Here is a 27040-nt window from a genome sequence, read left to right on the forward strand (position 1 = left end):
ATCACCCCCCCCCCCCCTTTATATTGTTGTGTGTGTTCCCACTAAGCAGATTTTACCCCACGTCCATTCTCGGTAACTGCTGTCACCGGAGGCAAACACTGAGAATATGATATGTTGAGGGCACAAACAGACTGTTTTCAATCAACATTAGCTAAACTGTGCTGAGAAATTACTTATGTCTTCATTAACAAGCTAAACTCAGAGTTAGTGTATGGAACTGTATAAATAATACACTTTAACTGTCTGCACAAAATTACAGGAAGGTAGTTTAACCACAAGTTCTTGTTAACAGATTAAACTCAACAGATGAGAAACTAGGACAGAAATCTAGCTAACACTGAATAACTCTCATCTCCAGGTAATAGGTCTTGCCTTCATAACACAACTTTCACACACCAAAATACTGCCAATATATAAAAGTATTTAAAACTCTAAGCAGTCAAACGGTTTTGTTGCAAGACTGCTAAACGGCTCTTTCAGAAAGGCAAGTGTTCTTCCTCTATTAGTTGTCAGAGACAGAATCATCACTTGTTCGCTTGTTGGGCTCTGCAGTTTTCAATCCAGCCGTTGACCTGCAAACAGAACACATTCATAGGTGAATATATATTTATTCATGGTTATTTACTAAAATTTAAAGTCATATTTGTAAAATTATGCATTCATATGCATGGTAAAAATAGGTTTTTGTTTTTACTAGGGATGCTACGATACAAGCATCAGTATCGGCGGCGATACCGAGTATTTGCATGAGTACTCGTGCAAATACTCTGATACAAAAAACGAGTACCTGTGCCGCGTCCTCCATCTTCAAGGACCCGAAACCGCCACACACAGGACCTCCATAGCGTCTTCAATGAAACAAGATGGCCGCAAACTCTTCCTAGAAGTCCTCAGTCATCTGCTCCATTCTGACCTCTTCTCCCACTGATTGGCCGATTGGATGATTGACAGGCTTCCTCACCAGTCAGGAGCAGCTGGTGAGGAAGTCTGTCATCATCCAATCAGCGGGAGAAGAGGTCAGAATGGAACAGATGACTAGGCTGTGAAACAGAGTGGCTGAAGCAGACGGAGAAGACACAGCAGGTTAGTACTGCAGCACCGCATGAGGGCTGGGCACAAAAATGCTGTTTAACTACATATAATATTTTTAAAAAAACACAAGAAATAACTATGTAGATATTGCTAACTAAGACTTGTATCCCCATAGTGGGGAAAATAGATGAGCACATGTCCAAACTCCAGACCAGAACACTGTATAGTGTGGCACAGCTATATCCAATTCTGCATACCTGGCTTTATATTATTAAAAAATTTAATAAAAATATAAAGCCAGTTATACAGAATTGGATATAGCTGTGCCACACTATACAGTGTTCTGGAGATTTACTGTAAAATCATTTTTCTCAGAGTCCATTGAGGGACACAGCTCTTAACTTGAGACATAGGGTTATGCTGCTGCTTGCAGGAGAAAAAAAAAATGTTAAAGCCCGCCACTTTTAGGACATAACCCCTCTCACGTCCCAATTGTTGCAAGCAGTATGAACAGTAAATGAGGGGAGGTAGCCATGTCCCTCAATGGACTCTGAGAAAAGGATTTTACAGTAAGAACAAAATCCTATTTTCTCCATCGACCATTGATATACACAGCTCTTGAAGAATTCGGAGACGTAGAGAAGCACAAAAAGCAGTCCAATACTGAGGGGCGGGCACAACAACAACCGGAAAAGAAACAGCAAAACTGGAAGCTGCATTTTATATGAAGGGAAATGAGAAATTACTTATGTCTTCATTAACAAGTGCCTAATTTCTTTCTTAAACTTTACCTGGTCCCATTTGGCCTACTTACGCTTATCTTTAATCTTTTCGCTGCCACAGACGTATCTCATATGTCTGTGGTAGCGGGACCCTTTAAAAAGGTTATAGCCGCCGGGACTCGGCAGATCACTTCCAGGGGCCGGTTTAGTGACAAATGCCCCCCAGTTCTGTGCTCCAATAGCTTATCCAACACCATCAGGCATCTACCCACCCGAGATGGAAAAGGCGGGTAACTTTCATACAGAAGATAACTTTTCTAAAGGCTTGGAGGTTTTTTTAATTGCCAAGGACATCTAGAGGATGATGCAAAAGACTTGGATGTGTCAAGACTTTAAGATTGGGAACTGAAACCCTGTTTGGAAGAACAAAAGGAATATTTAAAAAGATGGAAAAGAGCCATATTTTTCCACATTTGAGGTAAGTGCTCGATTCTACCGCCCATAGCCTTTTTAATAATTTGATCGAGCAGAGCTCTAAAAAGACAATTTCCAACATAGGCCAAACTCAGGAGTCCTTTGATGCGTATCTGAATGGATGTAACATTCAGATACGGGGGAACTGGGAATTTGTCAGTAAACCGCCCCCTGGAAGTGATCTGCCGAGTCCCGGTGGCTATAGCCTGTTTAAAGGGTCCTGCTGCCACAGACATATGAGATACGTCTGTGGCAGCGAAAAGATTAAAAGGGATTGAAAAGAGTAAGTAGGCCAAATGGGACCAGGTAAAGTTTAAGAAATTAGGCACTTGTTAATGAAGACATAAGTTATTTCTTATTTCCCTTTATATAACATGCAGCTTCCAGTCTTAAAGACCAGAGGCTCCCTAAAGATCATTATTCCTTCAAATGCAAAGCCTGCATTTCCTGGCTGAGGCACAAATCAGAAAAACCACCAGGGAACAACGCTGGCTCATTTGTTCTAACTTATGCCAACTGGTCATCTCAGTGCTGTAATCAAGATGTGGTGTGGATAGACCAGACCCTGGTCTAGTCTTTCAAACTTTCTCTGCTTCGTTCTCAATTAACGCTTCCATTAATTATCTGTTCACGATATCTTATTTGTCCCTTTCACTTCCATCTCAATTCATCTTTTCACCTAAATTAGGCCTTATATTTTATTTAAAGCTGAACTCTGGGCAGACCTCATTTTTTTTAGCAGCTTTAGAAATTATATTGCACACTTTTCAACAACTATTTTCTTTTGCATCTTAATGCTGTGAACACTGCGATTCTGAAATCTGCATTAAAAGGGGTCAGAGTTTTTTTTATTTCCTTATAAGACCGGTGGCAGCTGTGCCAGCTTCTTCAGACATCCCCACTGTAGTCCTCACTTTACTGGCGGTGATGAAATTACATCACTGCTAGCTGCAGTGGGAGGACCTGGGATCTCAGACTCGCAGTCTTTCCCCCAAACTAAACGTAGCCGATCGTGGTCGACAGGATATGGGTGGGTCTGTCACACCCACCATGACATAGTGTATTTGACAGGCCAGAATTCTCCTGATCTGTAATGCCTAGTCACACCTGCCAGGCTATGTAAATGAGCACACAGTCTTCACAGTACACATCATACCTCACAAAACCATACAATGAGAATTTTGGTTTGCTCCAGTGGAGCCGTGCGGTGAGAGGAAGTGACGTAGGCTGCCTTAAAACCTTCTTCAGGTGCCCAGGCATAGCGGCACTTTCTCTATCCAAATTATATCACAGACTTTGCTAAGGTACTTTCTCTTTTACAGAGCGAACACTGAACCATTTACATCAGTCTTTCTAAAAATCCAACACTGTCATACATACACTGTATGATCAAAATTTTACTTCCTATTAAGTGTTTTATTGGTACGGAAAACCTACATAAACCAAGGGAGCAGCTACAAATTGAATAGTCAGTGTCTTTGGTGGGACTCAAAAGCCAGAATGCTAAAACAGCAAGGCTCTTGTTTTATTACACATCTGGTTATCAATTTTGTAATTAAAAAAGTTTCATCTTTTATTTTGATTTCCGTTATAGATCTAGAATGCTGATAAACCTGCCTTAGAACTAAATGCACTGCTTACTGCCAATACAAGTCCCCGCTTACTTGTTCTTTTAGTCCTCATTCTCAAAGGGTGCACTTCGTTATGTCACATCTCTGGACCTCACCTACTCTAAAGAAAACCATTTGTTGTAGATGCTGGAAAGTAACCGGTCACCAGTTTTCTTGCCAGACCCTGGCAGTGAGATGGACAAGAGTTTTGCTGTCACCAGCAGGCTTAACCCTTCTGGATTTAGCAATTTTTTAAGGAAATGCAATGGAAGGTGCAAATAAGAGTTGTAATCCAAAGCAGGGAAGTGAAACTACAGCAAGCAGATCCTGCCAATGGAGTACCTGAAAAATAATGGTCAAGCTAAATAAAAAGTAATATATTAAATTTGCTTTTAAATGGGTTAGCAGATTTGGTATTGTGACAGAAGGGTATCCAATTGCAAAATGTAAATAAAGGTACAATCCTACAACACTGCAATCTTCCTTTTTTTGCCGAGTAACACCACAGCTGTATCAGTTTCTAATGAAAATTATCTGCTTTAAAAACAAAAGTACAATGAATCTACTAAATTTGCATTGGACAGGAAGTGTTCATTCAGACCTATCCATGTTAATGCTTTTGAATGGGTCCCTTGACAAGCATGCACATTCACATGTACAACAACATGTGTACAGGTATAAATCCATAGCTCTAGCTGGTACTTACCGTTTTGTGGTGTTGTCTTCCTTATCATCATTTTCTTCACCACTGTCACCATTTTCTTGTGTTTGGTCCTGTGCTTCCCGGCCGCCATTAACCGCTTTTGTATCTGAAAATATATTAAAATCAATATTAATAAACATTAGTGCCACATTTCTGCACGGAGATGCATAATTTACTGCTCTCTGCAATGGCCTTCTTTCAAATAGGTAAGGACTATTTGTCGGTTGAATAAATCAAGCCTGTACTGTGAGAAGCATGCACTCGTGGAACTATATCTCTTGCTTCAATTTTCACCACAAATCAGAGGCAAAAATCAAATGGGTGATTTCTGATGAAAATCTCTTGAAAAAACAAAATTAAATTATGAAGATATCAGACATTAGCAGGCTTCTAGTTTTCATTTAATATGCCAGGTACTATGTTAAAGAGAACACAATGTAGATTACACCAGTGAATATAAATAATGTTCAGTTAACAGGCCAAGGTTATTTAAGCTTTTTTGCCCTAGTCACAGATTAATTAAAAGGAATACATGTTCTACACTCTGACAACTAGTTTTAGTACCATGTGGGCCAATTAGGCTATCGCCTACAAAAAAAAAAAAACAAGGTGTCAGAACGGTGACATTTGGCAGATATAGTATAATCACCAAAGGGCTTTCCCAGTGCCACAGTGCAGTTTATTGCACATGAACACTGTTAATTCAGAGCGCTGTTCTGTACCATTATACCCAGGAACAACTTGGGATCTAGGCAGATGGCAAACCCCCCCCTAAGACACCTTATGATTGTCAAACTAGCTTGAAAACCATAGGTCTTTGACCTGGGGTTTTTAAGATAAGTAATGCAATAGGTAACGCAAACAGATTGACACAGCATTAAACTTCTGGTGCAATCATAGTACAGTCAGTGTACGAAATACAAACTTTGGCAGCATAAGGCTTAAAGTTAATCAGGATAACATTTTTCTGCAAAGATACAGTATTTGAGGGGCAGTTAAGTAAATGTTGCCTGCTTCAGTCTGCTGCATATGAAGACCATTGCAGCTGAACTCACCAGAGTTCTGTTCTTTCTCTATTTTCTTGTGAGGTCCCTTTTTTCCTGCATCCTTGGATTTATTGGCTTCCTCCTGCTGTCTCTGTTCTGCTAAAGATTTATTAAGAACCTGAGTTATTACAGAGTCTCCTTCTCCAACAAGGAACATATTCTTGAACTTGTTGTAAAGCATCGAGGCCTTCTCCATCACCACCTGACTGGCTTTAAACCGACGAATCTAAAAAAAAAAAAAATTACCAAAAACATATAAAATGTTTTATTTCAGGTTTAAAGACATGTATATTTTCATTCATTCTTGACTTCTTAAAAGGGAAATCTAAAGTATTTTCAGTGGGAACATATTTTAAGTTGTTACTGCAATGTTTAAAGTAATTTTCAATGAGGCTTTCACATTTTTGAAATGCTTGCTCTTCCATATTTTTAAAGTTCAATGTAAAGATGTGCAGAATAGATAAGCTACCACCACTCTTAGTACTCTGCTTAACAATGATTGAAATAATATATGCACAACATAGGTGTATATTAAAGGCACACTTGTCTGCAATATCCCTCATCACTCCATCCCTGCTGCTGGCATCTCCGTCTGGTGGTATTCCCTCTTCGTCCATCTTGAATTGACGGTTTTATACACAAAGAGGAATGTGTTCCTCAATAATATTCTCAGGTTGGCTTAGCTACATATCTTCTAATAAGGCAGACCATATATTTTTCAGATATGGCTGAACAATGCCTACTACATACAGTATGTAGTATTTTAAACTGGTAAAAAAAACTTTTAAGGTATCTATCCAATAGGTTATGATGGGAAAACGTGGTTGATTTTACTGAAGTATGACTTCTCATCTGGCATAATATAGTAATAATGAGGCAATTTGAAACCTGAAATACCGCACAATGCATACTTGGGAAAAAATTGGGAACATTTAAAATTCTTAATAGGTTTAGAATGACCAAGGTCCAGAATACCTAGATTGAAGTCTACAAGTTACCTCTTTAAGAAGTAGCTTAAATCCCACCCCCTAACAAGGCCTTCAATGGCTACCGATTCTTACATTGTATTGGTAAGAAAAGTATTAAATATGTTTGGCTTTGCAAAATTACACATTATATATAGTATAGTCACAAATTACCACAGTTAAATCTTTGTTTAGACAACCTATTTACTGCATAGAATACAACAGCCAGTTGCATCAGGCCAGATATTCTGAAAATATCATTATGTATATAATAAAATCCAGCACAAAAAAAAAAAAAAAGGCCATTCTGGTTATGTGCTGGATTGAATTTAAATAATTATCTAATGTATTAATGTACATGATGTAACCTGGAAAACAATTTGTACAGGTTTCCACATATATGTGGTACAACATACAGAGTGCAGTTTAGAGTCAAAACCCAAGCCTGGCCTATACAATGAATTGTATTTACCCTTCTGACAAGCTGTCAACATACAATGAATGAAACATTATACACAAACTGCAAATATGAATAAGGGACAGCCATACCCTTTTCAGAGTAGTGATCATATCTGTGTGTTTCTGGGCATGTTGCATGGTAATCTGCAGGGAAGCCAACTCATCCAAAGCAATAATACATCTGTTCACATCCTGAAAAAAATTGTCTTTAGTAAACAGCTGTAATAGTGGATATTAGATACAACTCATGGCAGATATTTCTGTGCTCAGACGCCTGGTGTTACCAACACCACATTTAGCACCTGTCAAATAGAAATCACACACACACTAACTCTAACTGGTCGTCCTAAAGACCTTCTGACATAAGCAGAATGCTGGTTAAGCTCTGCCCCGACAATGATAAAGAAAATGGTAATAGTGTTTGATTACTATTCTCAGTAAGAGTCCTCCTGAGGCACCATTGTCCACCGATGGGAAGACGGTATCTGATCTACAGCTGGTGGATCCTGTTGGAATTTCAAGCATTACCCTTGAGTAGCCAATTCACTGGAGTCTGCCTAGCATCAAACTTTGAGCATCATCATCTTTTACAGAGAGGCTAGAATCACTAAACTCGTATGTTAAAACAGGTCACAAAGAAAAAAAAAAAAAAAAAGTTATTGTACACACAGTGCAACATCTTTATTAAAATTTCTGGAAGTGGTGAGATTCACTGTGGCACAGCAGCTTAGATAGGAGATTGGGTTAGGAGGTGCGCGGACCTGGTTTTGTTTTTGAATCTCTAGTTTGTAGCCCTTGGAAACCCCTCCAGCACCCAACCATCTGAGGTGCAGGCTGTCCAAGTGTCCACAAAGGCTAACAGGCATCTCTCCACTGTGAAGTGGGGGCACACTCATGTTGAGGATTATTTATTTAAGGGCTTGGTGGACTTGGATCCAATCTTGGGTTTGGACTATGAGGCTGTAGGACAGGGGTCTCAAACTCAATTTACTCGGGGGCCACTGGAGAATTTGTTTTTGCCTCATGGGGGCCGCGACTATATATGGTACCAGTGTTAAATGTCTGCATATGTTACAAGCGGCAACGGTCACCCATTCGAGTTAATGATCAGGTGGCAGCCGCTGCATGTAAATGCCTGCACACCGTATGTAATCATATGTGAAAGGAATAAATGCAGTTAGGAATCAATCACACTCCCTGGATACACAATTCTGTATCCAGGGAGAGTGATTGTTTTTGTAACTGCATGTAAATCATATCACATACGATTACATGCAGTATGCAGGCGTGCACATGCAGCGGCTGTCACCTGATCATTAACTTGAATGGGTGACAGTTGCTGGATGTAAACGGCAGATTAGGGATTACTGTGCAAGAAAACACAAGTTTGTGACACAGGAATGCCTAATTGCACCTGAAATATAGGTGTGAATGGGGCCTAATATACACACACAATACAACCCCCCCTCCCCCCCGGAAATAAAATACTCCCCCCCCCCTCACCTGCTTGCATCTTTGCAGGGCACATCATCATTCCCTGGTGATCTAGTGGCGATTAGTAAGGTCTAGTGCAGACCTTACGAATCATTCATCGTTCAGCAGGAGCTCGAAACTGACAAAGCGTCGGCCAGAACTGACAGGAGCAGCTCTGCGGTCTGCATCCAACAGAGATGCAGACCGTGTAGCTGCTCCCGCAAGTCAGCCACGTGGTCAGTGACCGTGTTCCCGACTTGTCAGCTGCCTGGGGGCCACACAGTACCGGCCCGCGTGCCGGTACTTTGAGACCCCTGCTGTAGGAGGAGTAATGTAAAGGACTTTTCTTCGCCTGCAGCTAAGATATGTTGTCCCTCGAAGGCCATGTGAGGAAAGGGTTTCTTGAATGCAGGTTCCACAGGCAAACTCTTTTTACCACATGTGAATGGACAAGAGGCGCATAGCAGTCAGCCAAAATACATTACAAGTTCTTAATAAGAAAAACTGCAGACCACCTCAAAACAGCTAGTGGATCTTGCACCTGCAAGATGTGCACCTTAACCCCTTCATGACTGAGGCCCTTTTTTCAATTTTTGCACCCATGTTATATTCCACATTTTAGGCCTGAAAATGACGTAAAACCCCCCAACATTATATATTTTCTGAATGCCAAGACCCTATTAGTGTAGTTCATATACAAAGTAACTAATGGAAGCAGTAGAGGTTCAAATGGCCAAAAGTTTACCAGGTCACTGTAGGAGGCAGCAAGGATTATCTGAGGTGAACCGGTCTCTCTTACGGTAGTTAACAGGGGCAAGAAGGTGCTACCTCACACTGCATGGCAGGAACAAGATCGAACGTGCACATGACACTCTACCTAGTGACTTAGCACTCAGTCCCTCAGCAATATAACCCTTTCTGTGGAAAACCAACAGAAAAATATGGATAATGGCTCCCAATGTTTCCAATAAACAAAGTAGATCCTGGTGCTCTGCCTACGTGGATCCGGACTGCTGCAGAGACTAGCTCAAGCAGCTAATCTTAAAAAAAACACCAAAATGTCTAATAAAAACAGTTTGGTTCGAAAAATTTGGAAAAAAATGCAGTTCAATGTGCAGCAAAATGAAGCACATGTTAAAAACACATAACACACTTTAACATACATCAACGTGCATGCATTTTTATGCGAGTTGTGGTATGAATGGGTCCTTAGAAAACTGCCATTCTTTCGCATATTTTTTTTTTTAAATAAAAAAAAACAATTACAAAGATTATAGTTCATCCATAAACGAAAGACTTCTGTTCACTTCACTTACAATCCTAAAAACCCTGCTCAAACATAAAACACAGGGGAATTTATCAAACGTGGAGCAGCTAAAATCTGGAGCAGTTGTGCATGGCAACCAATCAGCTTCTCTGGTTCATTTTCAAATCTTAACTGAACAAACTGAAGAGGGAATCTGGTTCTCATGGACAACTGCTCAGGATTTTAGCTGTTCCACTTTTGATAAACTGCCCCCAGAATGTGGTAAGCCAATGGAAATTCCGGACTATAGTATTTTGCCAGTATTTCTCTGATGGATTTGGAAGTCATCTTGCTGTCTGGAGTTGCTCTGTAAAGTGAAATCCCTACTAAACAAAGTGAACATATTAAAAATCATAACCTAAAAACATATTTTAAGATTACAATACAAACCTGGTGGTCAAGCTTTAAAGAGGACTTTATTTCTGCATGTATCCTTTGAAGTCTAGCATCAATGGAGGTTTCTATACTTTGACAAACAAAAAAACATAAGATGGAAAGGATATAATACAAGCTATTTGTAGTTCAAAAAAGAATTTGCAATCCGATTACACAATTGTTTACAGCTTTGAAAAAAACAAACCTTTTTTCTTGTCAAATTTTCTAACATCTGTTTTTTTAGTTTCTTCCTTACTGTGGCTGCAAAAAAAAAAAAAGATTTTTTGTTTACAATGGATTAAACGTTTTCCTTTCTAGGATAAATGCAAACCCTGATTAGCCCTAAAGTGGCACTAAACTCAGGAGTTAAAGCTTAAAAAGATGCATTCAAGTACCTTAATGATTAACAGAAATGTATCTTGTGTATCACTTGGCTGTAGATCCTCAGATCATCTCTGAATTGGTGCCGACACTATCCTTCCTTCTGGAGGGGGGCTACTTTTGTTCCCCATGGTCCCCGTGTGTGTTGTAAAGTAGTCACTGCTCCAAGCTTGCTCCCGTGATAGACTACAATCTCAATACAAATTAGTAACTAAAAGCGAGATTGTAGTCCATATAGGAGTATCTGGAGAGGGCAAAAACAGTACAATCCATGGGTGGGTTTTTTGAGTTCGTAAACTTGTGTTATGGTGTACATGAGATAATTCTAGGCTTGCCATGTATAAAAGGAAGGAGGGTGTGAGCTTCTGACGATTAATCTAGGTAAAAGCCTCTGAAGAGGCAGGACCCAAAGACTTAAAACAGTAAAACAGGCAAAAGAAAGCCTCAAAATAGTAATCCAAGTTTCACCTTTCTGTTTCTGCAGCATCATCAAGTTTTCTTCTTTTATCTGCAACTTCCTTGTCTTGCACAGGTTTTGCACCACGTTTTACAGCAGCTTGAGGCGGCCTGCCAACCTTGCCTTTCTGCTGGAGTAAAATTCAAAATAAGCAATGAGGAAAAAAAAAACATGAGTTGATTACCTGATAACTCTGTTTCCAGGAATCTTCCAGGACAGCACTGCTAATCAGTAACTTAAAAAAAAAAAGACTGTACCCATTCACACCACTGCGGTTTGTTGCTGAGCATTTAAAGCACGCACATTGAGCTGGCCCATTCATTTTAGGGTAGTGCCTTAAGGTTTACTGCGATAGAGGTGCGATGTGTAATTCACAAAATGTGCCACCGCAGCAGAGTGGTGTGAATACTGATACTTTCATAAAGCCCACTTCATCAGGCTTACCAAACAACATGCTACCACATTAGCAGCTTTCTTTACCAGACTTCTTTAACAAACTAAAAGTACCAGCACACACCCCACCAGTACTTGCCCACATGCTCAGTATTGGCACCAATAACCGTACCAGTATTAGTGACTATGTATTCCTAGTAGTGTATAAATGTACAAAAAACATTAATGTGGCAACAGCCTTCAAAATAAATCTGCCTAACAGATTATCTATGTTTTTGAATTCTTACCTTTCCCTCTTCCTGATCTTCAGATTCTGAATGGGAACCCGAATCCACTTTTCCAGCAACCTTTTTTTTAGCTTCAGGAACATCTTTTTTGCTTGCCTCTTTTTGCGGTTTATCATCATTTTCCTTTGTTCCTTCCTCCTCCTTTCTAGAAACTGTCTGTTTTGGTGATTTTTCTAGAGCTTTCTTCTTGATTTGATCATCTTCAGTTCTGCAATCAAAAAAGTACAGTAGAAAACAAAATAGAAATTCAAGATTATAAAGTTTGTAGCACACTGCACATAAACCTGAACACTAGGAAAACATCTAAATTCAGTGTTAAAATAAATATAAGGGAGCAGTGTTATCACCCAAAGGATCTGTATTTCCATTCATTCAGCCTTATGGTTTTTACACATATGTGCATGTATGCGGACCTGCACATTTTTTTTGGCCACCGCAGTGCACCACAACACATGCAGATCCATTGTGTGTGCTATGACTTGTTACAGCACCCCTGCCCTGAAAATGAGACCAGCAACAGACTCCTTTTGAGCATATTGGCATGCACATCACAAGATTGGTTCCCAGTACTGACCCTCCCTTTCCAAATCTAAAGGTGCCCATACACTGCTCGATTCTCGTACGAGAATCGCGGGAAATCCCGCGATTGTCCTAGAATCGAGCAGTGTGAACGAAGACGTGCGACCGTTCCTACTGTACGGTCGCACGTCTTTTGTCTAAGGAGCATGCTCAAAAACCAGCCGAGAATCGTACGATTTTCGGCTGGTTTGAACGGTGCTCGGGAGACAAATGCCGAACGGGCCGGTGTGCGCACACGCACACTGCCCGTTCAGCATTGCGGTCATCGGAAGCCCGCCCCTTGCGATGGTTGTACAGTGTATGGCCACCTTTAGTGCTGCTGTACAGGGGACTAAAAAAATGGCTGAAATCAAGTCTAACACAGGTACTTACAATAGTTACATTTAAACAATACATTAGATGATTTACTACGCAATACATAACTGTAGTTATCGGTGTCTTATATGTGCCTGGAGATCAGCTTTAAGCATAGTGCTACCAAGCATAAAAATCTTTAACTTACTTTAAGCTTTGAGGTTTTTTCCCCCCGTAGCACTGTTACTGTGTTACAACATCCTTCAACAGAAACCTAGGACACTTTCCACGATACTCTGTGCCCACAGCTAAACTGTTTTCCATATAAACCCCCAATTCTAAAGGCCCAGTCACACCAATTGCGGTGCATTAAACATGCATTGACGTGTGTTGTGTTAAGGCAGTCCATTTATTTGAATGGGCTGCCCAATGCACCTTAAATCCTGCCTGCAGCATTTTTCTGCATCACAGCACACCACAATGCACGTTGTGGGCTGCTATAAAACCGGTGGCTTGTAAAAGGTGCCATTCAAAATCAACAGCACCACAGTGCACCAAGCACTTAATGTGTGTAAATGTCTACCGCAACAAGGGGCTAATAGGCTCTTACGTTTAGAAATGGCTCATGAAAAGGTTAAAAAAAAACCAAAAAAACACCTGTAAGGTTTTACATTTATAGCAGGCTTAAAATACCAGTACACTTGCAGATAAAGCAATATATCAAATGTACATTTTAATTGACTGCAACTTGGATCATATGTACGTACACACACTTTCTAAAAATACAGAACACACTCACATTTCCGGATCTGGTGAAGTAGGTAGTGGCTTTAGCCTTGGTCTTCCCCTTGGTTTAGGCACTTTGGGTTCTGTGGAAGCTAAGTTTTAAGATAAACAATTACTTTCGATGCAGTTAGCGTTATGCCTAAAGCGACAAGGCTGACAAAAAAAAACACCACACAAAATGGTCAGTTATGGACAAAGTGGAGAAGGGAAGAACCTGTGTCAGGTGTTCGTTGTGCAGACCGTTCCCAAAAGGAGGACATTTATTCTCACATACTGCTAGGAGAAAAAGTGATAGGAAACTCTCCAGCAGGGACACAGGCTGCAATACCATTTTTCAGTAATGAATCAAAGGTTAGAACCTCTGTCCGGTTATTATTACTGCCTGTGCCTGCCAGTCCAAGTGAAAACAGTCAAAAGGACGGGAGGTAAGGTCAAATCTCTGAAGTGGCGTTATGCACAGCAAACTTGCCAAAATGAGCACTGACATTTTAAATGTATTGCATTTATGAAGGATCTAGTTTCAGCTGATTTTTATGGCAGACCCAAACTGATTTTCTACACCAACATACTAAAGCAGGAGCCGAAAAATACAACCGTATTTAATTCCTTCATTACCTCACCATGGTAACACATCTATAGTGCCTATAAAATGCATTGACCCCCTTGGAAGTTTTCACATTTTATTCTTAAAGAACACTGAAATCGCAGTAAATGTAATCTTATTTTATGTTTTACACCAGTCAACAGAAATGTATTTTTTAATTTCAGTGTAAACAGATATGACAAAGAGATTTACAAGACTGAGGGCATAAGTGTATACTCCCTTTAATATAAAACATCTACATAATCACTGGTGCAGCCAATTCTGTTCCAGAATCACTTAAAAGGGTAAAAAAAAAAAAACTTTCCCAGAAATCTAGAAATCTGTGCAAGTGCACAGCTAAGAGAGCGAAGAGACAGCCAGGAGATAGAGGAGACACAGCCAGAAGGATGAGCAAGGACAGCCAGGAGAGCGAGAGACAGCCAGGAGAGAGAGAGAGCGAAGTAGGTTTTTTTTGTCGTTGGTAGATCTCATGTAGGTGGTCATGCACAACAGAGCTGGGGAGGACTCTGAAGACGGCATAGACCATAGCAAAAGACAAAGTTTCAGGCTGCCACTGTCAGTTACATCTGTAGGCACGATTCAGGCAACACCAGAGTTGTTATAAGTACCCAGGACTGCAGGGTTCCAACCCCGGCCCAAACCACCCTGGAATCTAGAATTAGCCATTTTGCATTGCAAGGCAGAAAGTGAAAATATTCCAAGGTAAGAGAAAGCATTAGGCAGTAAACCCAACTGCTTGGAAGCAGGTGTAGGGTCAGACGGCCAGGCAGTAGGAGCGACTCAGGGATCAGAGTCCCATGTGGCTCTTGCAAGCAGAAGCAGCAGTGTGCTAGTGCCTCCTAAATGCTGAGTGGCAGAAAAGATTGTGCCTCGGTGTTAACACCTTCTGCTGTGAAAGACTGGGAGCTGGAAATTTTAAAGTGCTTAGCCGTTCAATAAACAAAGTAGTTCCTGACAGAACAGTCTACTCACAAAATGAATCTTCGGGTGACAGGGCAAGCGCTGAAGCAATGCCACAGCTCTGGACCTGGAAAGCACTCTATAGCAAATGTTTACACAATGTCTGAAGAGAGCCACAAGCAGAACCCAGTGCTGAAGGTCACATTTCAGGCTAGCCCTGCAACATCTAGTCCAGCAGAATCTAGGTAAGGCATTCAAAAATCAGACTGAGGAATGGCCAATCTGGATAGCTGCCATGTAGAGACCAGCCGAGGCAGCAATGTAGCAGGAATCTCGATTGAAGGAAGAAAAAGCAAACAAAGTTAGACTTTTCTCAGCAGAGCTGAAGAAAATATATCCATCCTCCTATGAAATTAGAAAAAAAAATGGGGCCTGCTGGGCTACAATTTTTTTTGCTTGCCAGTGTCCAATCCTTCTGTTGGCAGTAACCCAACAACATATTACCTATAAAAAAAATTAACCATGCCTATTACAATGAATTTACGCATATGATAACCAAGATATTTGTGTAAAAATGGCTGTGCAAAAGGGAAGCATTTATGCCAATACATAATTTGGAAGTCATGGCAGTAGGCTCAGGACACATTGCCTAAACATGTGTGATCGGTTCTATATCAGACTGCTAATCTGGCATCATATGCACTGAAACCTGAGTGTTCAACATAAAGTTACTCATGTCCATAAAGCCTGTTGCTATGAGAACCAGGAAAAAGCAATTTTTAGCGAGCCAATTATATTTTTTATCAATTCCTAGGCTGGTATAAATATTTACATATACCAACCAAGGAGTACATTTGGTGAAATGTGGAATAAGCCTAGGCAGGTATACCAATAAGAAAAACAACATAACACTATCCAGGTTTGTGCTCGTATAAATTACACAAACATAGACAATTACAAGCGTAGTTTATAGGGAATATATAATGTGTATATGAGCAAGAATGATAATGTTTTATATGGCCAATAGCATTTGCTTGGCACTGCCATTTTTTTTCTAAGCATTAGAGGTTCAGTACTGATACAAGTTCTAATGGCAGAACACTCTTTAGCCCCCATTCCCTTTGAGGTATGCAGTCAGATCTCTCTAATGAATTATAATATTAGTTTACCTGGTCTGCCCCTCTTGGGACTTGGCTTTAGTTGAGCCATCGCTGCAGCATTTGCATTACGCTCCGCCTCAGCCAAAATATCCACCTGGATGAGAATAAAATCAGTGGATTACCATTCATAAAAATGTTGCCATTTTCACAAACAATTGCTGTGAATATCTTGTCCAGAGGGTTATCTAATCCCTCCATATTCAAAGCAAATGTTATGAACTTTCTATATGAAAAGATATAGTAGCCAGGCAACAGTAGCACTTTATTTGTGCAAACAATACCAATAGAACAACCAGAGACACAGCCAAGGGTAAATGTAAACAACAGACCAACGATTATTAGTAAAATAACAGGTAGGCAAGAGGCAGGATGGAACCCAAGAAAGAAAAAGAGTCAAGACATGTACAGATCTGTGTCCCCCATATAAACACAATGAAAAAAGGATTGTTGGGCAGGAAGGGGTAAATAAATTCCTTCAAGATGGGATAAACATCAACTATAAAGACACAGATACCTGTAAGAGATGTACTCTGTGCCAGAGTACATAAACCTCATTTTACTATCCTGCTTTATAGGGATGTAAGGTTAATTAGGTTTTATCACTAAGGGACTAGCATCACATGACAGTATGGAGAAAGAAAGAAGCCAAGTGAAGTAGCGAGAACTCAATCGCCTAGAAACCAGCTATCTGTATTGAACTTGACAAGTTATGCCTCCTACCTCCAGACACAGGCCAAGATACTGTAAGGGAAGGAGAACCAAAAGAACTGGACACTGGCATTAAAGCTCACAGCTCCACACTCATGAGTCTGACCAACAGTCATTGGAGAAAACTCCTGTCAGGTGACGCTAGCTACCTGTACACTGTAGGCACAAAGGTCAAACTGCAAAATTATGTGGTTATCCCTGAAAGAGGAACTAGAGTCTAGTACAGAGGTATAGTCAATGTAACGCTGCTCCCCGTCACCACAAAGCACACGTTTCACAGTCAAGTATAGGAAACATTTATTATACATAACCACACACACATTGAACATATGCAGACCGCATATAAATATTCCCTCATAATCAGTTAGACCTCTGCATATTATAAATCTGTCCTTTTAAAGTCCTACTCTGTATTACCTGTGCCTCAATTTGAAAAGTCCTCCAGAATAAATACATCATTGTGGGAGTACAATATAGACTGCAATACTCAAATACAGCAATTCAATTTTCTCTCACCTTTTTCTTTCTGCCTCGCTTTCCTTTAACGGGTGAATTAGTAGGGCCATCCTGGAAGAGAGCAAAATTTACATTGACCGTACACAAAAAAAATAAAATAAATACTTTTCACAGAACTAGATGACACCTCCGTCAATGGAGACAGTGAGATTAACTTATGAAAGGCAGGTTGGCTGTATACTTTGAAAGGGATTTTTTCCTAAGATTAATGAATGTGGTAAAAATTCTATATTCTTGCTTGGCTGATGTTGGTTGATAGAAGTCAGCGCTTCACCTCATTCATTAAGCGAAGGGAAAATTCCCTTTCAAAGTGAACAGCCTAGTTGCCTTTAGTAAAACAACCCTGTGTATCTTGCGAATACCTACCAAGCAGTCCTAAGTTAATCACATCTTGTTGTGACTACATCTCATCAATGCATATTACTTGTGATTAACACAGTGGTGCTAAATAGCAATCTGAAAGATGATTACAGACCTAGTGATATTTCATTTTTGAAATACTAGAACACAGTGACTGAAATGAAATGCATGTCTATCAGACCCTGACTTAGCATCGTGTCCCCCTAACTTGAGAAAATGCTCATAAAGGCCTAGTAAAATCAGGAAACAAGAGTACAAAGTGAAAATGATATAGGTTTTCTTATTATCACTAAACAAAGTTAATGAGACAACACAAAAACAATATCTAAAGTATTTTTTTTCCCCCCAAGAGATTCAATAGCCAATATTACATTTGGTAAAAAACTCACTTCACTGCCAAGTTGGTCACTGTTGTCCTCCTTTGAGGTATTCAGATCTTTTTCTGGTGACTCGAGACCACTGGAGGAGTCAGAATGTTTGTTTCCAGTCTAATATAGACAAGGGAGCCAAAGATTAACCATGATTATAGAAAGATTTTAATGGCCAAATGTCATCACAAAAAAATACTGCTAGTCATCATAGGATTTTTTTGGTACTCGCCATAAAATCCTACAAGCAAAAGGAAAAAAGCTGTTCAGCTTCCTCAGCCAAATCTGCGTTGCTCAGTGAAGGTCTTTGACAAATGCAAAACAAAAAAATCTTGTTCTCTGCGTTCATTTAAGGGCAACGCAAATATCTCTAGATCATTGGGTTATAGCGCCACCTTCAGGAGTAGGACACCAAGCACAAAAAAACAAACAGGCTAGGGTCCTTACTCCTTGACAGCTGCCTCTAGCAGAAGGGGGTTTGGCCGCCAGCAGCAGCCGCCGCTAGGCTATGCTTGTTTGTGCCTAGTGTTCTACTCATAAAAGTAGCGCTATAACCTAATGGTCAAGATCTGGAGATCTTTGCCGTGTCCTAAAATGAGCAGAAGAGAAAAAAAGGATTTGCAATTCTGTTGAAAAAAACCTTGTGATCTATGAAATCTGCCAGACAAAACAGTAAGGTATCCAACTTCCACACTGCTGCAAACTAGACAGTTTAGCAGTAGAAGTACACACAATACAACTGCTCACGTAGCGCTCATAAAAGTCAGAGTGTCAGGTTTTTGTTTGTTTGTTATCAGTGGCAAGATTTCCTTACTCCCTTTTATCTCAATGCGCAAAGTAGTAAGGGAAATTTTACCAGCCAGGGCGCAAACAACGATCACCACCAAAACAGGGGGAGGTTGTTATCAATAAACCCAATATCCTGATAATCACAAACTTCTACAATTTGCATCTGTTCAGATATTGAAAGAATAAAAGTCAGTCATAGCCAATCATGCAATTGGCATACATTCTCTTGTACTGTTTTACAATGTGACGCAAGTTGGGCCTACCTTTGATGTCGCAATCTTGCGTTTCTTCTGAGAAGGATCCTCATGTTCTTCTAAATGTTCCTGTGCATCTTCATCATCCCCTTCAACAGCACTGGCAAGTGACAACATATTCTGAGAAAAAAAAAAGACAAAAGTAAGAAAATATACGAACGCAAATGACTGCTGGATACTGAAAAATTTGTTGAGATTGCGTCAAAGAGAATCTGACGCAATAGAGGTTAAATGGTAATTCAAAGCTTCCAGTGTCTGCATGTAGTTTTAAGAGAATGGAATTAAAAAGTGAAGGACAAACACAGAGGAGTGTGTATATTTTATTTAAATCAAAACGGAAATATCCATTTTGCGTGTACAGGCACATTAAGTTGCAATGGAAATCGTTGAGTTTTGGTCATGACAACTAAACCAACTAACAGTCACGGCTGATGTGCACGGCTTGTTCAATTGTCTAATCATTCAAACAAATCACTCCATTTAAAATACAAACACTGACAGGTCTATTCACCAAAGGGTTAAGTGTTTGGTGAAGGCAGGAGAAGTGAACAATCTAGGCCAAAATAGCTTATCTGGAAAATGAGCTAAACTGGAGACTTTCCAAATCAGCTATTTTGGACTAGATTGTTCACTTCTCCTGCCTAAAATTGTGATACCTATTTTATATATTTGTTAGGTTTTTGAATTCCCATCGCATAAGTTAAAAAAAAATTCTTCTTGCCGTTTAAATAGCTTTTTACATGCTCAAAGTTTTAGTTGGCTTCTTCTCTTTAGGCTAGGTTCAGACCTAGGCGATTCAGATGCAGAGCTGTTCTCGATTGCGCGACTGTTCATTGTAAACTGCGCGGTTGTCGTGCGTTTTTCAGTGCATAGAGAAAAGTCTATGGGACCCAAACCGCACGACAACCGCCTGAAAATAGCTTCTGCACCTTTTCACAAACCGCAAAAGGTGTGAGCAGCCTCCATTGACTTCAATGTGAATCTGTGTTTTGCGCGATAAATCCCCTAGGTGTGCACCGGCCCTTAGCAAAGTAAGGAGAGGCTGTGCGGGGTTTATGTTAACTGTCTGTACTGTGCTGGTTGAATTCAATATAATTTGTAAAGTAGATTTGAACACTGCCTGTCTTAACAAAGTATAAAAAAGGAGAGCAATTCTAGCTTGTGCATTGTATGTTAGTGAGCGAAACATATCCCACACATTCCTGTCCTTAGGTCTATCTATAAGGACAGGTCCCTGTGAAGGTGCTCCAAAAAACTTGGATGCAACCATTTTGTCTGCTGCAACAAAACATGTAAAAAGGTAAGAAATAGTTAAAACATATTTTTGGGATGCTGTGCGAATGGGAACACAAGCGTATAGAGGGTTTTTCTCAAAACTCAATGCAAAAGCAGAAATACCCTTTGAACTCCATACTGCACGGATGAAGCCACATTTATAATTAGTAACTGTAATTTATGAGGAAAAGGCTTATGGGCTCCTAGGAAAATGAAACAATTGTACCCATAGCACATGCACCAAGAGTGTCCGGAAGAACCCAAGGGGTTACTTAAGCTGCCCTGCTATACAGTACAAACACAGGCCATTTCTACTTCCTCCATGAGCCTCTACAAAGTGATCGATTTGAGTTTTGGTCTAGTAGTGCTCCACACAAAAGCAGAGAACCTAGAGCAGCGGTTCTCAACCTGTGGGTCAGGACCCCTTCGGGGGTCGAATGACAATTTGCCAGTGGTCGCCGACTATTAGATAGCGGCTTCCGGCCGCCCAGGAGAGAAAAACACTTTCTCCCGGAAAGGTTTACTCTGCTCTATCGAGCAGAGCAGAGTAAACCTTTCGCTGCGATCGGTTTTTATTTTTTATTTCTGACATTGGAGCCCCGGCCGCCGTAAGTCAGAAAAAAATTAATAAAATCAGCATTGGAATGCATAGCTCCGTTCCTATTGGCTATTTCACTTTGCAATAGCAAACTAGCTGTTGCACCCGCCCACTGCTGCTGTCAATCAGCAGAGGGGGGCCATCTAGTGATTATCATCATTATTATTATTATTATTAATAATAAAAGCTGACACCGTCGGCTTGTGTTATATGGTTTGCCATTTTAGCTGTTACAGCAGTGGTTCTCAACCTGTGGGTCGCTGTGTGATTTCTGCTGTGCTAGGTGAGAGTCCTCCTCAGCCCTCTCCTAGCGCAGCAGTGTCAGTTCTCCCGCCACGCCGCCAGATGTCGCTGCAGTCAACCCTAAATTTTACCGTTGGGGGGTCACCACAACTTGGCAAATGTTACCAAGGGGTCCCGGCCCTAGAAAGGTTGAGAACCACTGGTCTAGAGTTAACTTCTGCAAAAAAGGATTTTGGAACTACCACAGGTATATGGACAAGTATGTAGAGGTATGTAGGTAGAATGATAATTTTGACTAAATTCATTCTACCAGCCACATATAGTGGCAATACATACAGGATGCATAACATCACAGATTACAAGTATGGTAATCTGTTTTTGATGTTATGCATGGAGGAGGTACTATTTTCTATGAAGGCCATAGGAGTCTAATACTAATAATTCCTCTTGTAATCAAATTACACCATTTTCAAAAGGGAAGGAAGACTGTCGGGTAATTCGAAGTGCTGGGAATTCATTAGTCTTCTGTAGTGTCAATGGCTGAAATTAAGGAGGGACCTCAATTTTGAAGAAATCATATTAGGTCATTGGCATATAGCATTATACGTTCACTTTTCCTTTCTGGAGTCATGGCATTGTAATTCTCCATCTTCAGAAACATCAATCGTTATGGCAAATAGGACGGGTCATGATTTGCCACCCGACTTCTTGATAATCGGGGGCACAATGCATCGGTACCAGCAAGTACCAAAAGAATGGCATCAGTGCACCCCCACATATACACACACATGCATACATACCAGGACACTAGTATTGCAACGTGTGTGTGTGCTAGTCATGGAGACAATTAATGCAATTACCAACAAAAAGGAGGTTGCAAATAAGCATGTGCCTAGAGTAACTCAGCTAAGGTTAAGTGTTCTTTTTGACTGTGTGTTCTTTTCTACCTACACACATCACCCTAAGTGACCCAATTTGTTGCCTGGACTTGCTATTTAAATGTATTTTTAAGTTAAAGTGTCAACCTCCTTTGCCTACATTGCCATTAACCGGTTATATTTTCTGGTGCATGTGGGTTAACCACAACAGTGGACAAACTATTTTCTTTAAAACAATACTTCCTATACATGTTTTAAACTATCACAATCTATGTTTTAATCACTCTGTACAATGTAGTGAATTTGGCACATAAATCAGACTATCAAACCAAATACACAATGACCCTAGGAGGAAACATATGAATAATGAACACAATGAGGGAAATAGTTCCATCATAGATGAACTACACAGTAAAAATACTTTGCGCCTAAATTTTCACCTACCTGTGCATTTGAGAACTTAACTTTGGGATTATTATCAATCTCCCATAAACCCTCATTGAATCCCTTTCGTTTGTTGGGTTTGCCATACTTCTCCTTATTTTCATCATATGGAAATATGTCCTTTGGTCCCAAAAAAGCTCTTAAAAATGAAATAAAAAGGTTTTAAATTTGTGGACCAGGTATAACAAACCATTAATCTGCAACTAACAGGAGGTTTAAAGGCCCATTCACACTATTCCACTACAGTAACATGTGCTACACCTGTAACATCTGAATGGCAACCTAATGCACTGCAATGATGTGAATGGGCCTTCAGTGATGTACATTTTGCTTGCTAGGCATTAGTTTAAAAAGTGATAAGAGCAATGCTTGTACAGTATAAATATCAGTTCTTCTGCTCAGCACATGACTTTCTACTAAAAATGTTGTTACTGGGTTACTGTATTTTGCACCAACTAAAGAAGTCTCTTGTGTGAACACCCTTGCCTACACATAGAATAACTAGGCTGATGCTACTACTAGCATCCCTAAATAAAAGTACATGTAAACCATAACTGAATTACATTAAGTTTCCTAAAGCACTACACTGTACATCAGAAACTATTTCCAAGTTTTTTTTTTTTTTTTTATAAAATACTTGTTTTTAGGGATGTTCAGATACCAAGTACCATATTTGGCACAAGTACACAATCAAATACTTTTCCAGCTCCAAGACTAGACTAGTGAAAAACTCAAAAGTTAGGAGGCGGCTGTCATTTTTAAAAGGAGCTTACAGGGCTCCTGGAATTTGTGCATCTGTTTTAAATGTATGGTTTGAGATGTATATATTTATTTTAGACAATGGTGGAGCGCCAGGGCCCAGTCGCAACCCTGGCAGTTCGTGAAAATGCCAAGTATCGGCACTGGTATCTGAACATCCCTACTTGTTTTCATCAAAAACTACAAGTACTCGCTCCAGCGATGGCTCCATGGCATTTTTTAGGGCAGGTCTAGTCCCTAATGGGAGCGTATGTGACAGGGTGACAAAGCAAGAAAGCAATTGGGAGACAGACAACATTGTTACCCTATACATTGTTCCATTGTGTGGAAATTAAAAAACAAACTACTCGTCCAAAAGGACTAAAGTGGGGGCCCAATCTTTTTGTTCGTCATGACAGGTCTACTTGTCCCGATACAAAAAAATCATTTTAACCAAAACCAATCTTTAAAAGTGCTAAGCAGCGTTTTTCATTGTCAGCTCGGCCAAGTGACCAACGAGTACTCACATTTTGTGAGCAAAATTCAAAATCCATAGCAAAGGGCTGCTCTGGAAGTCAATATAGTGTACAGATGGTAAACTTGTAGCGGCAGAGAAGGACCATTTGCGAAAGACAAGCGGGGGAGTGAGAAGGGGCCGGATTTGAGCAGGCAATTACATTTTCCCAAATTACTTGGGAAAGTGAACTTACCCTTTAATGCACATAGATAGTGCTGCTTCCCGGCTACCACAATATGTCACACAGTGGAATGGGGGCTAGTTCCAATATTCAAAAAAGGGTCCAGATGCCATCCGGTGAACTACAGACCGGTTAGCCTTACATCGGTGGTTTGTAAAGTGTTAGAAGGCATTATTAAAGGACCACTTAGTAGAATTTGTTCGGGATAACGACATAGTAAAGGACAACCAGCATGAATTTAGGAAAGACTGTTCCTGTCAGACTAACATGCTAACTTTTTACGAAGGGGTAAGTAGAGATCTGGATGGAGGGAGGCCGGTGGATGTGGTATACTTGGACTTTGCTAAAGCATTTGACACTTTACCACATACACGTTTACAACACAAAAGGAGGTCTAACTAATGTGTACATGGATAGAAAACTGACTACAGGAACGGGTGCAAAGAGTATCGATAAATGGCACCTTCTCGGATTGGGCTAGGGTCATGAGCGACGTGCAGCAGGGGTCTGTGCTGGGCCCCATGCGGTTTACCCCCTCCCCAATATTAATAGGTTAAACAGCCATGTTTCAGTGTTTGATACCAAAATCGGGAGGGGAATTGACACTGAATCCGACACTACAAGACTGCAGGAGGATCTGGATAAAATAGGGGTGTGGGCAACTACATGGCAGATGAGGTTTAGTGTAGATAAATGTAAAGTTGTGCACTTTGGGGTTAAAAATAAGAAAGTGAATTACACACTAATAATGGGAGTTCCTCTGGGGAAGTCCGAAAGGGAAACAGACTTGGGGGTCATTGTAGACCATAGGCTGAATAATAGCTCGCAGTCAGGCTGCAGTACACAAAGCAAGCAGAGTCCTTTCCTGTATTAAGAGGGGAATGTTTTGCAGGAACAAGTCCATAACATGGGACAAGTCCATAATTGTGCCACTTTATAGATCACTGGTTCAACTATATACATGTGATCAGGGCGGCTGTACAGAACAGAACGGCTCCCCTGCTCTACATTTAGTCTCCATTCACACCAATGCATCAGTGTTTTTACGCACATTTTTCCCCTCGCGTTATTTGCACGTTATGCACATTTTTACGTGCATTAGATGCGTAAATACAAAGACTTGCGGGGTATCTATAAAAAAAATACATCAAAACAACTGGACTTGCTGTATTTTTCTTGAAGATGTTTTGATGGTCATCCGACAAAGGACCAGCGAAACGAGAAAAAGGACCAGCGAAACGAGAAAAAAGGACCAGCGAAACGAGAAAAAGGACCAGCGAAACGAGAAAAAGGACCAGCGAAACGAGAAAAAGGACCAGCGAAACGAGAAAAAGGACCAGCGAAACGAGAAAAAGGACCAGCGAAACGAGAAAAAGGACCAGCGAAACGAGAAAAAGGACCAGCGAAACGAGAAAAAGGACCAGCGAAACGAGAAAAAGGACCAGCGAAAAAGCCAAACAAGAAAAAGGACCAGCCAAACAAGAAAAAGGACCAGCCAAACAAGAAAAAGGACCAGCGAAACAAGAAAAAATACATGCCAAATAAAGTTCAAAAAGAGTGAACAAGTTTGCGCAAAAAAGGAGGGGGAAAGACTATGCATGTCTGGGGCAAGTTTAAAATCTTCAGGAGCACCATCATTTTAAAAAAGGACCAGTATCCCAATGTTGCAAATCTTTGTATTTTCTTCTAAAGCAGGGGTAATTTCAAAAGATATGCCTGTGAAGGATCACCTGGGAGAAATGTTCCCACATACCCAAGTGCTTTGCAAGCCCACTGAAATGGGAGTGCCTCCACCAGTCTCATCCTCTCTTGCTTAGGTGACATCACATTCAAAGCTTCAGATGTGGGGAAGTTTTGGGTTTTTTAAAATTGTGAAAACAATGTGAATTCGGATATCAAGTTTGGAAGGGAAAGGAGGGGGTCAGAAATGAAAAAGAGCAAATGTGCATAACCCGCTATTTTAATGGACCGAAGAACTTTCCACTAATCCCTTAATATTCAGATTAGCCCTAACCGTACGTAAACAAGGGTCAATATGAAAAACAAGGGCGATAAAGGACACCCTTGGCGGGTGCCATTGTTCACTGCAAAAAACTCACAGGTTTCCGTTGGCCCTCGGCCTAGGATTGGAATAAAGAGCGAGAACATGGTGTGAAGAAAAAAAAACAGGTAAGTAGTTGAGCAGAATGCACTTGAAGGCCCCCGAATGTACCATCCAATGCGCTAGTCGTGTCAAGCTTCACTAGACATTACAAAACCTGCCTGATCAGGACAAACGAGGCGTGGAGCTAGCCTGGTTACTAATATCTTTGAGAACAACTTTAGGTCCAGATTTAAAAGAGAATCTGCGACTTGAACATACATTAAGATCCTTTCCCTCTTTGGATAATACAGGCACAGGAGTTATAAGCAGACACAAAAGTACGGGGCGCCACTTGCTCCTGAACCAACTTGTATTACGGTAAAATAAATCCATCTGTACCTGGAGCTTTCCCTGTTTTAGTAGCCTGTAATGCTCCAGTAAACTATTCCAAGGAGATGGGCAAGTCTAAAGCCTCCCTCACCTCTTGCGAGAGGGCCGGCATACCTGAGGAAGCAGTGTAATTAGCAATATGCTCACCGTCAACCGGTCTAGGGGAGGAAGATGATGTTCCAGAAAGGCTGTAAAAGTCCAGTGTAGGGATCTCCTTCTAAAGACCAAACCCACAGATTGGTGAATATGAGGAATGTATGTACGGCTGTGCCACTGGCGGAACTACGGCCGGTGCAGGCGCACCGGGATTGTTGGTCGTTCCAGTGATCAGGTGAGTGAGTATTAAAAGGGTTATTAAACCCTCCGTTTTTTTTGCATATATATAAGGCTAGCAAGCAGTAGATATATGCAAACAGTTTAAAAAAAACAAAACGCTTTAAACTTACCCCGTCTTCGCCGTGCGCTCCTGCCCGAAAACCCGAAACTGCTCGGGCGGCCACAAAGCATCTTGGAGCGGGCACATGCGCAGTTCGGATTTTCGGGCGGGAGACGAGGACAGACGCAAGGTAAGTCTATGGACGCATGCACCTGCATGCAGACACCGTGGGACAGGAAGTGCCAGCAATGACAGAGGAGTCAGCGCTGGATCGGACACCCGCCGCACCGCTGGAGGGACAGATGAAAACATCAGG

At 40.7% G+C, this 27040-nt stretch overlaps 1 protein-coding gene across 2 annotated transcripts in view; it reads right to left on the minus strand.

Annotated features, from left to right (window-relative positions):
- Positions 1–195: 195 nt before the first annotated feature.
- The window catches only part of PSIP1 (PC4 and SFRS1 interacting protein 1), a 44194-nt gene continuing 17349 nt past the window's right edge, over positions 196–27040 (minus strand). Inside the window, exons 4-17 of one of the 2 annotated variants that reach the window (XM_018571763.1) lie at positions 22440–22578; positions 19011–19121; positions 17980–18078; positions 17231–17281; positions 16016–16100; positions 13356–13434; positions 11684–11891; positions 11015–11130; positions 10371–10426; positions 10181–10251; positions 7102–7203; positions 5597–5813; positions 4545–4647; positions 196–572 (exon numbers count right to left, since the gene is read on the minus strand). In XM_018571763.1, the coding sequence (XP_018427265.1) occupies positions 503–572; positions 4545–4647; positions 5597–5813; positions 7102–7203; positions 10181–10251; positions 10371–10426; positions 11015–11130; positions 11684–11891; positions 13356–13434; positions 16016–16100; positions 17231–17281; positions 17980–18078; positions 19011–19121; positions 22440–22578 (1507 nt within the window). In that variant the 3' untranslated portion in view covers positions 196–502. Of the gene's footprint in view, positions 573–4544; positions 4648–5596; positions 5814–7101; positions 7204–10180; positions 10252–10370; positions 10427–11014; positions 11134–11683; positions 11892–13355; positions 13435–16015; positions 16101–17230; positions 17282–17979; positions 18079–19010; positions 19122–22439; positions 22579–27040 lie in introns of both variants that reach the window. The other variant, XM_018571762.1, reaches the window with a different exon arrangement.

Source organism: Nanorana parkeri, unplaced genomic scaffold (genome assembly GCF_000935625.1).
Source record: "Nanorana parkeri isolate BGI_ZX_2015 unplaced genomic scaffold, ASM93562v1 scaffold1831, whole genome shotgun sequence".
Taxonomy (NCBI): Eukaryota; Metazoa; Chordata; class Amphibia; order Anura; family Dicroglossidae; genus Nanorana; species Nanorana parkeri.